Raw genomic sequence first — 14,092 nt, 5'->3', positions numbered from 1 at the left:
GAATTAAATTCAAATGTATTACACCAGTATTTTGTTGTTGTTAGTATTATATATAAAACCTCTTCTGCTCTGGGTTTTAATTATAGGGACTAATATAAAACTTGACCTTTAAAACACACACACACACACGTTATTTCATTTTGTCAATCAGAGCCTTCCATGATGCCTAATTGAAAGCACTACTTGAAATATGCTAAAACGTAATTCTCACCCATTTGTGTTAGCTTACCAGATTTGTGCTTCTTGTGTTTTGCTTTCTTTTTGATGATCAATAACTTATTCTGGATCTCAGGTTTGTAAGACTTGAATGCAAGGGAATGAAGACCTTCACGCTTTCTTTGTAAGTTTTCATTCAAAACATCTTTCAATTTCTTTTTTTTCTTTTTCTTCTTTTTTGCCCTCATTTTAGTTACTTTGAGTTTCTTGTGGCTCTGCAGTGACTGTTCTAATAGAATATCCCTTACAACTTTGTGGCAGTTAATTTCTGGATGATCACTGTGACTTCCATTTACATGTATTTGGCAAGATTTCAGAGCATTTTCTTTTAAAGGACTGGGTTCAGGCTTTACTCTGGAAGCTTCACCATATTTTTCCTGATTTTCTATAAACCTTATTTCACCTGGACTGAGAGGCTCTCCAAAGTCAGTAACTTCCCCTGGGCTCCCTGGTTTCTCTAAATTTTCTTTACAACAATCAGTTATTTTCATTTCACAGGGCCTGCGAATTCTAATTTCACAGTTGGATTTCACTTCCATTTCAAAAGAGATGGCATGATTATCCAAGTTCATTTTAGCAGGGCAGCAAGTTGGATCAAAACTAATTTCCTGCTCTTTCCTGAAGGCAGAGGGCAGGCCTTCTCTACTACACCTATGTTCTCCATTACTTGCACTAACATAGTCACACTTCAATTTCTCCAGTTTAATCCGAGGTACTCTTTGTATTTTAATGGGTGGAACTGGAAATTCTGGGGCTTGAAAAGGTCTCTGTTTATAAATCCGTACATCTGCACCACAGAACTGTGGGAAATGTACATAAGCATTCTCCAAATAATCGTAACCAAGGATAACTTCCCTGCATTCATGAATAGGCTGTCCAAGTACAGCATCTTGAACTTCCTTTTGTGTTTCATACACAAAGTCACAAAGACCCTTAAGTAACCACACTTTTTGGTAGAAAGGTAGTTCATGAAAAGGTTTTTCTTCCAATGGATTAACTTCTCCAAGAACTTTAAAAAACTGAGGACACAACCCAAGTTTTTCAGCACAGTTATTGGGATTTTCAGTCTGCCCTACAGCCGTGTACCACTGCTGTACTTTCTGTCTCAGTGCTGCTTCCCAGGTTCTATAAGGCAAAGTAGGTCTTCGATGTAAGGTAGGTCTGCGATGGGGAGGACTTAATAGAGAAGTCATTATTTTAGATAGAAAGGCGTTACACTGAGGCATCAGAAGACAGCGTTCCAATTCATAAAAGACTATTTCTGGCAAATTTAGAATTTGCTGGGCTAAACAAAGGAAATGCCCGATTGCTGGAATTTCCCACATGGTCTCCATACAAGTTGGAGCTGCTTGAGCTAGAAGTTTTCTTTCCCATTCTTCTACTTCCTTTTGACTAGCTTCTTCTGCTTCTTTTCTTTCCTGCTCCCGAAGCCTAAAGAAAATTTAACAAATTATATTATTATTACTTAAAGTAGAGAATACCATAAAATACTAAATTTTAAGTATGTCATATTTATCTTCAGTCAACAAGGCAATTGGCTGTTCCAGTTTTCACTATCAGTACAAAGTGTCCCATTAGATGTACTATTGTGTTTTTTTTTTTCAGATGAAGAAATACACATATAACTTGATCCTGAGTTTTACTGATGGAGGATTATCACTAACATTGCCACTCAAAGTAAAACTGTTCAACTCACAATGTGTATCAACTTCAAAATAAATGAAAAACATTTTTTAAATGTTTACTACACAAAAGCACAGTTCAGTGCTTTCTAGAAGTAATATGATGTCATGTAAGAGCTGTAAAGATGTTTACATCCTTTGACCCGATAATTCCACTCCTAAAAAGTTATTCTAAGAAGATAATTCAATTGAAGCAAAAAGTTACATGTTTGTCAGTGTTAACTGGAGTTCTGTATAAGAAAAATAAAAATATAAAGAAGTTGTATTACATAACTGGGAAATAAGCTGGCTATATTATATAGCCTTAAAATTAAAATTATGAATATCATGTATAAACACAAAAAATATCAGAACACAATATAGCACTTAGCAAACAACAGCAATAATGAAAATATGCAAATACTGAACAAGGAGATGACAGTATTCCAAAAATATGTGAATCCTATGTTGATGAGATTATAAGTGCTTTTTTCCCCTTAAAAATTTCTTTACAGGCACTGCTTTAAATTTTCTTAATTAAAAAAAATTAAATTAGATAAAAAGAAGTCTTTGTGATCTTGCATTAGGCAATGTGTTTTTAGATATGGCACCAAAAGCGCAGCAACAAAAGAAAAAATAAAGTGGTCACCATCAAAGCTAAAAACTTTTGTGCTTTTAAAGGACATCATCAAGTGAAAAGACAACCATGGAATGGGAGAACATTTTTGCAAATCATGTATCTAATGAGAGATCTGTATCTAGAAAATAAAAGAACACTTATAACTCAATAATAAAAGGATAAAATAACCCAACTAAAAATGGACAAAGTATATATTTCTCCAAAGATGACATACAAATGAATAATAAGCCCATGAAAAGATGCTCAACATCATTATCCGTTAGAGAAATGTAAATCAAAACCACAATATGATACCAATACATGAACTGGTATCTCTCTTACGATAATGATCTTGAGATGATTATCGTGAGAGAGATACTAACAGTTATTGGTAAAAATATGGAGAAACTGGAAACTTCATACACTATAAAGGATATAGCTACTTTCAAAGGCAGTCTAGCAGGTCCTCAGAAGGTTAAACATGTGACCCAGCGAACCTACTCCTAGGTATATGTCCAAGAGAAATGAAAATATAGGTCAACACAAAAACTTGTATATTAATGTTCATAGTACCATTACTCATAATAGTCAAAGAGTAGAAATACCAAATGTATTTGGTATTTGTATATTCATCAACTGCTGAATGGATAAATAGAAAGAAATCATAAAGATCAGATCAGAAATAAATGAAAAAGAAATTAAGGAAACGATAGCAAAGATCAATAAAACTAAAAGCTGGTGCTTTGAGAAGATAAACAAAATTGATAAACCATTAGCCAGACTCATCAAGAAAAAAAGGGAGAAGACTCAAATCAATCGAATTAGAACTGAAAAAGGAGAAGTAACAACTGACACTGCAGAAATACAAAGGATCACGAGAGATTACTACAAGCAACCATATGCCAATAAAATGGACAACCTGGAAAAAATGGACAAATTCTTAGAAATGCACAACCTTCAGAGACTGAACCAGGAAGAAATAGAAAATATGAACAGACCAATCACAAGCACTGAAATTGAGACTGTGATTAAAAATCTTCCAACAAACAAAAGCCCAGGACCAGATGGCTTCACAGGCAAATTCTATCAAACATTTAGAGAAGAGCTAACACCTATCCTTCTCAAACTCTTCCAAAATATAGCAGAGGGAGGAACACTCCCAAACTCATTCTACAAGGCCACCATCACCCTGATACCAAAACCAGACAAAGATGTCACAAAGGAAGAAAACTACAGACCAATATCACTGATGAAACGATGCAAAAATCCTCAACAAAATACTAGCAAACAGAATCCAACAGCACATTAAAAGGATCATACACCATGATCAAGTGGGGTTTATCCGAGGAATGCAAAGATTCTTCAATATATGCAAATCTATCAATGTGATACACCATATTAACAAATTGAAGGGGAAAAACCATATGATCATCTCAATAGATGCAGAGAAAGCTTTCAACAAAAGACCCCGAATAGCCAAAGCAATCTTGAGAAAGAAAAACGGGGCTGGAGGAATCGGGCTCCCTGACTTCATACTATACTACAAAGCTACAGTAATCAAAATGGTATGGTACTGGCACAAAAACAGAAATATAGATCAATGGAACAGTATAGAAAGCCCAGAGAGAAACCCATGCACATATGGTCACCTCATCTTTGATAAAGGGGGCAAGAATATACAGTGGAGAAAAGATAGCCTCTTCAATAAGTGGTGCTGGGAAAATTGGACAGCTACATGTAAAAGAATGAAATTAGAACACTCCCTAACACCATACACAAAAATAAACTCAAAATGGATTAAAGACCTAAATGTAAGGCCAGACACTACCAAACTCCTCGAGGAAAACATAGCCAGAACACTCTATGACATAAATCACAGCAAGATCCTTTTTGACCCACCTCCTAGAGAAATGGAAATAAAAACAAAAATAAACAAATGGGACCTAATGAAACTTAAAAGCTTTTGCACAGCAAAGGAAACCATAAACAAGACGAAAAGACAACCCTCAGAATGGGAGAAAATATTTACCAATGAAGCAACTGACAAAGGATTAATCTCCGAAACTTACAAGCAGCTCATGCAGCTCAATATCAAAAAAGCAAACAACCCAATCCAAAAATGGGCAGAAGACCTAAATAGACATTTCTCCAAAGAAGATATACAGATTGCCAACAAACACATGAAAGAATGCTCAACATCATTAATCATTAGAGAAATGCAAATCAAAACTACAATAAGGTATCATCTCACACCAGTCAGAATGGCCATCATCAAAAAATCTAGAAACAATAAATGCTGGAGAGGGTGTGGAGAAAAGGGAACCCTGTTGCACTGTTGGTGGGAATGGAAATTGATACAGCCACTATGGAGAACAGTATGGAGGCTCCTTAAAAAACTAAAAATAGAACTACCATATGACCCAGCAATCCCACTACTGGGCATATACCCTGAGAAAACCATAATTCAAAATGAGTCATGTACCACAATGTTCACTGTAGCTCTATTTACAATAGCCAGGACATGGAAGCAACCTAAGTGTCCATCATCGGATGAATGGATAAAGAAGATGTGGCACATATATATAGTGGAATATTACTCAGCCATAAAAAGAAACGAAATTGAGTTATTTGTAGTGAGGTGGATGGACCTAGAGTCTGTCATACAGAGTGAAGTAAGTCAGAAGGAGAAAAACAACTACTGTATGCTAACACATACATATGGAATCTAAAAAAAAAGGAAAAAAAATGGTCATGAAGAACCTAGGGCAAGACGGGAATAAAGACACAGACCTACTAGAGAATGGACTTGAGGATATGGGGAGTGGGAAGGGTAAGCTGGGATGAAGTGAGAGAGTGGCATGGACATACATACACTACCAAATGTAAAATAGATAGCTAGTGGGAAGCAGCCACATAGCACAGGGAGATCAGCTCGGTGCTCTGTGACCACCTAGACGGGTGGGATAGGGAGGGTGGGAGGGAGGGAGACGCAAGAAGGAAGAGATATGGGGACATATGTATATGTTTAACTGATTCACTTTGTTATAAAGCAGAAACCAACACAATTATAATTAATAATAATGTAAATAATGTAAAGCAATTATACTCCAATAAAGATGTTTAAAAAAACAAAAAGCATTTGACAAACTGCCAAAAAAAAAAAGTGGTAAATCTGTACAATGGAATATTATTTGGCAATTTAAAAAAATGAAGTGCTGATACATGTTACAACATGGATGAACCTTGAAACATGATACTAAGTGAAAGAAGTCACCCACAAGACCACATATTATATAATACCATTTATATAAAATGTCCCGAAATGAATAGAGACGGAAAGTAGATTAGAGGTTTCCTAGGACTGGGGAGGTCGGTGAAATGGGAAGTGACTTCATAGTCTTTTTTTTTTTTTTTTTTGGCTGCGCTGGATCTTAGTTGTGGCTTATGAACTCTTAGTTGCAGCACGTGGGATCTAGTTCCCTGACCAGGGATCGAACCCAGGCCCTCTGCTTTGGGAGGATGGAGTCTTAATCACTGGACCACCAGGCAAGTCCCATTAGTCTTTATTTTTGGTGTGATGAAACGTTCTAAAATTGACTACAGTGATGGTTGCACAACTCTGTGAGTATACTAAAAACAACTGGATTTTATATTTAAATAGGTAAACTCTATGGTATATGAATTATAGTTCAATAAAGCTGTATTTAAAGAAATAAAAGCATATAGGGTTTTGGGAGAGAAATTAAAATGCAACAACAAGGGGAAGAAAATATAATAACTTCTTTCTCTTGAATTTTCAAGAGTGAGAGCTCTTCCTCTAGAAAAGATGTATAAAAACATAAAGATGTGACTAATTCATGGACTCTAAATGAAAATCGAGGCACAGTGTCTGACACTGGCTATTCTTCTGTACTATCATATTGTAATCTGTTAAAACAAATACATAGTAAGAATACTATTTTAGCAATATTGGGACTTTCATTTTATAGAAGAAACTTATTTTTATATTTCTGGCTAAGAGGTCACACTATAACTACCTTGTTATTACAGATACAACAAATTATCTGATCAAGTAGTTCTGGTTCATTAAAAAAGTTAAAGAAACTATCATTTGTGATTTGGCATTTATGTATATTAATTACATTTAAATATCTAAACAATGCTAGAGATATTTGGTAAATTTTTTTTTTTTTCTAAAGTGCTTATAGTTTTGAGGAGTTGTAGCTTTTTACTGAATGGGGATGGTTGTGGGATGATAGAATCTGGCTTCCCCAGTACAAAGCTGGGACTCCAAAAGCCCACAAAATTAGCAGAAGGGTGTACTAGCAACAACAGTCCCTTCTCCTGGCCCCAACGAAGGGACTGAAAGGAAAACTGTCTTCACAAAAGGAGTGTTGGATGGAGAAAAAATAAAATCTCTTCTAAGAATTTGTAACTGTAAGCTGACTCATGTGGATTTACTGACCACATTCACATTTCCTGGGTGCTCAAAAAGTTTAATGTGGTCTCATGTCAAAATTGTTGTCAGGTACTTGAACAGAAAAAAATCAATTCTCTGAGGCAATGAACCTTATAACTAGATCTTAAGGAACTCCCACACTGATTCAGTAACAAGAAATGAGCTCACAGTCAAAAAAACCCAAAATATAAAAGGAAATAAGTTACTGTTGAGGGATAGGAAAAAAAGTACAACCCCCCCCAAAATCTATAGACACAGGTAATTTAGGAGGTGCAAAATACGTCTAGTGAAAAGAAACTGAAAACAAGGGCAAAGAGAAAGATTATTTTAAAATGCAAAGCAGTTTTGAAAAAGAACTAAGGAAAACTTCTAAATATGAAAAATACAGAAATCAAAAGAAAAAAAAAGATTTACAGTTAACTCCTCAACAGAAATAATGGAAGTCAGCAGACAATGGAAATATCTTTAATGTACTTAAAAAAAACTATCGGGACTTCCCTGGTGGTGCAGTGGTTAGGAATCCGCCTGCCAATGCAGGGGATGTGGGTTCGAGTCCTGGTCTGGGAAAATCACACATGTCGCAGAGCAACTAAGCCTGTGCACAACAACTACTGAGCCCACGTGCCACAACTACTAAAGCCTGTGTGCCTAGAGCCCGTTCTCCACAACAAAGACAAGCTACTGCAGTGAGAAGCCCGCACACCACAATGAAGAGTAGCCTCCTCTCGCCACAACTAGAGAAAGCCCGCGTGCAGCAATGAAGACTCAACGCAGCCAAAAATAAATAAATAAATTAATTAATTAATTAATATTAAAAAAACCTATCAATGTAAATATCCATTTGCAGCCAAAATATCTTTCAAAAATGAAGACAAACATAAAGATATTTTCAAACAAAAACTCCATATTTGTGAAGAACAGAACCTCATCCAAAGGAAATGCTAAAGGATTTACTTCAAATGGAATAAAGGTCAGTGATCCTTAACTGATGATCAGAGATGGGAAAAGAGCAAAAAAGTGGTAATATACAGCTGCATCTATATAGACAGGGCATAAAAAAATGATAAAAATGTTTTGTGGAGTTTAAAAAGAAGACAAGATAGAATTAAAATACATTACAACAATAACAAATAAGCTGGGCAAGAAATGACTACATTTAGAAGTGTTCCAAGGTCCTTGTATTAATCAGGAAAATGGTAAAAATACTGATTAGGCTTTAATAAGTTAACTATGCATATGAAAGTTTCTAGGGTAGGTACTAAAATAACAGACTTTAAACATGCAAATGAGTAGAGATGGAAACATGGAAGGAAAAATATATAATAATTAAAAGTGGTGGGATGCATGTAACTAAAGCAGTACTTTGAGGGACATTTATAGTTAAGAATGTATATTTAGAAAAGAAGGGAAGTTGAAAATCAAACATACGTGTTCATTAAAAGAAAAAAAACTAGAAAAGAACAGCAAATCAAAGCCCCAAAGCTGAAAGACGGAAATAAAGAGCAGAAATCAATGAAATATAAAACAAATATACAATAGAAAAATCATTAAATTCCAAAGTTGGTTCTTTGGAAACATTATTAAAATTAATAAACCCTTGGCAATACTGATGAAGAAAACATACACACACAAAACCAATACCAGAAATGAAAATGTGCACATCCTGTAGATTCTACAGATATAGATGATATAAGGATATTATAAGAAACTTTATGCCAAGAGACAATTTAAATGAAACAGGCAAGTTTTTTGAAAAACACAAATTAACAAAAGTGACACAAGATGAACAAAAATCTGAATAATCCTGTTATCTATTAAAGAAACTACACACTTCAAAATCTTTCCCACATATGGGACTTCCCTGGTGGTCCAGTGGTTAAGACTCTGAGCTTCCACTGCAGGGGGCACGGGTTTGATCCCTGGTCAGAGAACTAAGATCCCGCATGCCATGCAGTGTGGCACCCCCCCCAACAAAAAAACCCCCAAAATAACCAAAGAAAAAAAAACTTCTCTACATAGAAAAATCAGGGTCCTGAAGCCTTCACAAGAATTCATCTCGAAAATTTCAGTTAATGAAACAAAGTATAAAACAGGCATGTTAAAGAAGTAAAAGAGGGAGGACAGATTAAAGTCTAACAAACACCCAGTTGGCGCTCCAGAAATAAGAATACAGAAGAGGGGTAGGGGAGTGGTGATGATGGCAATATTTGAAGAGATAATGGCTGAGAATTTCCTAGAAATGATAAAGGACACAAATCCCCAATTCAAAAAGCCCAAGAAAGTAAATTAAGAGAACCACACTTGGGCATATCATAATAAAATAATAAAACATCAAAGACAAAAAAAATCTTACAAGCAGTCAGGGGGGAAAAAGACAGATTACATATACAACAATCACAAAAAGATTGAGAGATTTCTCAATAGCAACAAAATAAACCAGAAACAACTATCATTCATGGATGAGGATAAATTAAAGTCATTTTCATTTAGACAAAAAGCATAACTCATTCTAAGTAAAGTAAAAACTTCTAAAGTGTCTTCTGCTTCCACCCGATGAAGTAACAAGGAATCGTATTTACTCTCCTACCTGAACCAACCATAAAAATCCTGACAAAATAGATAAAACAACAGTCTGTAAGAATCTAAACATCAAGCAAAGGACAGTGATCTCAGAGAGACGGGAAACAGAGAAGATGAGCCCAACAACTGTTGCAGTTTACTGCTTTGAGAGAATTTTCAGGCCATGATGCAGGAGGGGGAACCCAGGTAGAGCCTAGCAGACTCCCTGAGTTGAGAAGAAGTCAAGAATCCGGAGACACCAAGGCAGCTAAAGTCTATAGGACATAATACTAAAGAAGAGAGAGCTGCATAAAGTGAGAACAGCAAAGATGTAGAGTCCCCCTCAAATATTCAGAGCACTGACTAGTGTATGCATGTAAGGAAATAACCCAAAACTAGGTGGGGGGAAAACATCCAAAAGATTAGAAAATATAGTGTCTATTCCCAGAAGCCACACTGGAAAAACTCATAATTCATGGGATGTTGGATAGAATACTCAGCAAGGTCTTGCATTGGTAGTAGAGAATAATTAGCTCTAGACTGAGCACTGTTCTGGACCCAAGTAACAAATCATAAAAGACCCAAAATGACCAAACTGTTTCCAAGTAATTAACTGCATTCCAGAAAAAAAGCTCTAGGAGATTCATAGAAATATAAAAATATCCGGCACCCACCAAGATAAAACTCACAATGTTTGGCATCCAAACCAAAATACTAGGCATACAACAAAGCAGAAACACATGATCCATAATGAGGAGATAAAAATCAATCACTCAAAACTGACCCAGAAATGAAACAAATGTTAGGATTAGCAAATAAGGCCATTAAAGTAGTTATTGAAACTGTAATCTATATGGTCAAAAAGTTAAGTAGAGACATGGAAGATATAAAATAGACCCAAATTGAACTTTTAGAGATGAAAACTACAATGTCTGAGATGAAAATATACTGAATGGGACTAATGGCAAATTAGACATAGCAGAAGAAAAGATTAGTGAACTTGGAGACAGTAATAGAAACTATCCAAATTTCAAGATACAGAGAAAATACTTCTGTAGTATATACTTCAGGAAAACAATGATCACAGAAAGAAGTTCTAAGATGAAAGAAGAATTGAAGAACAAATCAATCGTGAATCATGTGGGTAAATAAACATTATACTACAAGAAAGAGTGACAATAATGTTTAGTTTGGCGAGTAAAAAATGAGATAGAGCTAAATTATTCATTGATCATATATAAGACAGATGAGGCAGAAAAGATCAAAATTAACAACAGAAATAGAGCATATAACTTCCAAGTGAGTGGAAACAGTTGTAAGTGAAATAAATCTCATCTTCCAAAGATGGATGTCAACAGATAATGCCAAACTGAAAAATCAAAAACTAGCAATATAAGCATGTATTTAGAAATGCGGAAATAATTACTAGAAAAAATGGCTAAAAAGTTAAAGGTAGATGTTTCTGAGTCATGAAATAGAAGATGAGTTGAAGTAAGGCTGTTGTCTTTAATTAGAAGCCTTAATACTACTATATAACTTTTAAACTACACAGCCAATGAAATAAAAAAAAATTCTTAAATCAACTTTTCAAAAAGAATATTAGCCAGGAGATATTAAAGAGCCAATACCAAAAAGATTTATGGATATTATATTTCTTACCTGTTAGATTTATGGATATTGTGTATTTTACCATGAAATTGAGTTTCTCTACACTTTATATATACTGAGAAGGGTAATCATTTCTTCAAAATTCTGTTGTTAACTAAAGAAAAGGTTTTCAAGTTATTTCTCATGAAATGTAACTCAGAGCTTGTTTAAAAGTTTGGTATAGAAAACTATCTGTTAGAATACCAACCAACAAAAAGTGCGTTCATTCAGTATGCTTGGCACGGAAACTGATTTTGGTCAACCCTGTCACAATCAATCATGCTCTGTTTCTTAGAGGTGAAAGAGTAATAACTAGTGCTCAGGGAAGAAAATGAAAGGAGAAGTTGGAGCAGACCAAGACACTTTTATGGACTTGGTTTTGACTAAAACAGTGCTAGCAACCTTTGGCCAATAAAGGCTAGAGATATGGCAATTTCAGGCACTATTTATTCAATTTATAGATGGGGACACTAAGGACATAGAAGGGCGATAAGATAACTTCCTTAGGCTTACCCAGTGATTAGCATAAGAGCCAGCAATACAAACAGTTTGCCATTGGTGGGCCAAAGTTAGCACCAACTGGCTTACTCCTGGAAGAAGATTAGGCAATAACTCACATATTCTGTTGGCTCAGGTGCCTGGAAAGGCCATGACTTAGTTGGGGTATGATGCTGCCAAATGTGGACATTGCCTGAGCTACTCAAGGGCTGCTACTCACTCTTCTGTTCCCTATAAACTAAACCCTTCAGGGGAGAATGATGGATTCTAGCCTCAGACCATAAGTACTGAAGAGGCAGGAGAAAGAGAAACAAAGACTGGTCTGGTGTAGGCCAGTGTAACACAGAATAATCCTTCAGACCTAGAGCTGTGAGTCTCTGCCCCAATCCTCAGCAGTATGGTATATACAGAATGGGAGCTTGCCAAAGAGCTCTAGAGTTAATATCTATAATCTGCCAATTAAAAAAAACTTAAACACTTAAAATATAATTAAAACATTTAAAAAACACTGTATTACGAAATGCTGAAGAAAACCACACTCTGCTCACAAGGACAAATAAAAAAGAGCTTTCAAAGTTATTCTCAATTTAAAAATTTGTTCTGAAGTGCTGTACTAAAATCAGATAGAGTGCTACATGTTTCTAAAATGTTAGCTTGAAAAATTAAGCCTTCAGTATTGGGGCAATGCTATATGAATGCCTGAGGATAGTTATAAAAACCACATTCACTAATGAAAAAAAAAAGGTTATAGGAAAGTTAAGAGAGTAGATCCTAATAGTTCTCATTGCAAGGAGAAATTTTTTTTTTAATAAATTTATTTTATTTATTTATTTTTGGCTGTATTGGGTCTCCGTTGCTGCGCACAGGCTTTCTCTAGTTGCAGCGAGCAGGGGCTACTCTTCGTTGTGGTGTGTTTGCTTCTCATTGCAGTGGCTTCTCTTGTTGCGGAGCACAGACTCTAGGCGCGCGGGCTTCAGTAGCTGTGGCATGCGGGCTCAGTAGTTGTGGCGCACGGGCTTAGTTGCTCCTTGGCATGTGGGATCTTCCTGGACCAGGGATCGAATCCGTGTCCCCTGCATTGGCAGGCGGATTCTTAACCACTGAGCCACCAGGGAAGTCCCTCTTTTCTTTTTATTACATCTATATGAGATGGTCAGTATAATTAAATCTACTGTGGTAATCATTTCACAATATATGTAAGTCAAACCATCATGCTGTACATCGTAAACTTACACACTGATGTATATCAATCATTTCTCAATAAAACTGGAAGTAAAAGTAAACACCACCAAATGAACAAAAAAAGTGTCCCCCAATATTTTTTTTTTCCCGGACAAGTTCTCATTTTTCAGGTTGCTCCTTACTGGCTTCAAGAATGTTTACCTGCTACTATGTAAAATATGAACAGAAGCTGTGCCTAAGGTTATTTTGGTCAGGTATAACTTGGTAGGAACATCACTAACAAGTGAACAGCTTTACAAAAGAAAATTATGTTTTAAAGTATCCTAACTTTACTAGTTTTATAAACTTTATCGAATGCTTACCATGTGTGAGAATACAAAGAGGTGAAAGCATGGACCACACTCTTAAATAAGAGTTTACAATCTAGTAAGAAACATATACAGGAGCTGTAATCCAAAATAATCCATTAATTGAAAAAACAATACAACACAGTATGTAAACTGTTAGCATGAAAAAGGAAAGCATGACATTTATTTACATTTTCTAAAATGAGCAATATAAAATATTATATTTTAGGAAAACCAACCATTCATATTAAGTGTTCAGTCAAGCTTCTTACTTAGCTACCAACAACAGAATCTCTTCTAGCTAAAGTAGAGAAGGAATTAAGCTCTGTTAAGGGTAATAGAGCCAAACTTAATAGATAGGAAGATATGAATCCCAACCACACTTTGAGAGCTTCTCCAGGAAAAACTAGACTTCCACTACTACTTAGCATTTCTGATACTAGGAAGCTAGAACAACTAGAAGCTCCCACCACCACCTTTGCCAAAAGATTAACTTCCCTGCCCAAGACTGCCACCTCATGTTGGTCCCAAGCAATTTCAAGTGAGAAGAGTATGACTGGTCACAGGCCTCTACCTTAGCTATGAGTGGGTATGAGAATATAAATTTTCTGGCATCTGCTTTGGGAAGTCAGGACTTATAACATGGGAAATTACCAAAATGTTGGGCAGCTGTTCAAAAATGCTGGGTGGTCACAAATGACAAATGTCTACTTCATTAAGTCACTGTTATTTTGTGTTATAGAGAATTTGAAAATAAATCACTTAATCATAAGTCATAGCTTTTAATTCACAAAAATGTAGAAAACATTTTTACTTTAACTCCGATGATTTCCAAATCAATAAAATACCAGTAAGTTTAGACAAACATGTGAAATGAGTATAAAAGCATGCACACTATTTCTAG

General features: G+C 35.5%; 1 protein-coding gene across 4 annotated transcripts in view; it reads right to left on the bottom strand.

The window, feature by feature from the left end:
* Nucleotides 1–14,092, bottom strand: part of BRD10 (bromodomain containing 10) — a 105,450-nt gene that overhangs the window by 49,185 nt on the left and 42,173 nt on the right. For all 4 annotated transcript variants that reach the window (XM_082404320.1, XM_082404321.1, XM_082404322.1 and 1 more), the window contains one exon: nt 230–1,647. In XM_082404320.1, coding sequence (XP_082260446.1) covers nt 230–1,647 — 1,418 coding nt within the window. The remainder of the gene's footprint in view (nt 1–229; nt 1,648–14,092) is intronic.

The sequence above is a fragment of the Balaenoptera borealis genome (genome assembly GCF_965194805.1).
Source record: "Balaenoptera borealis genome assembly, chromosome: 8".
Classification (NCBI taxonomy): Eukaryota; Metazoa; Chordata; class Mammalia; order Artiodactyla; family Balaenopteridae; genus Balaenoptera; species Balaenoptera borealis.
Note: the sequence above shows the minus strand (reverse complement) of the source record. Positions and strands in the feature narration are given on the sequence as shown.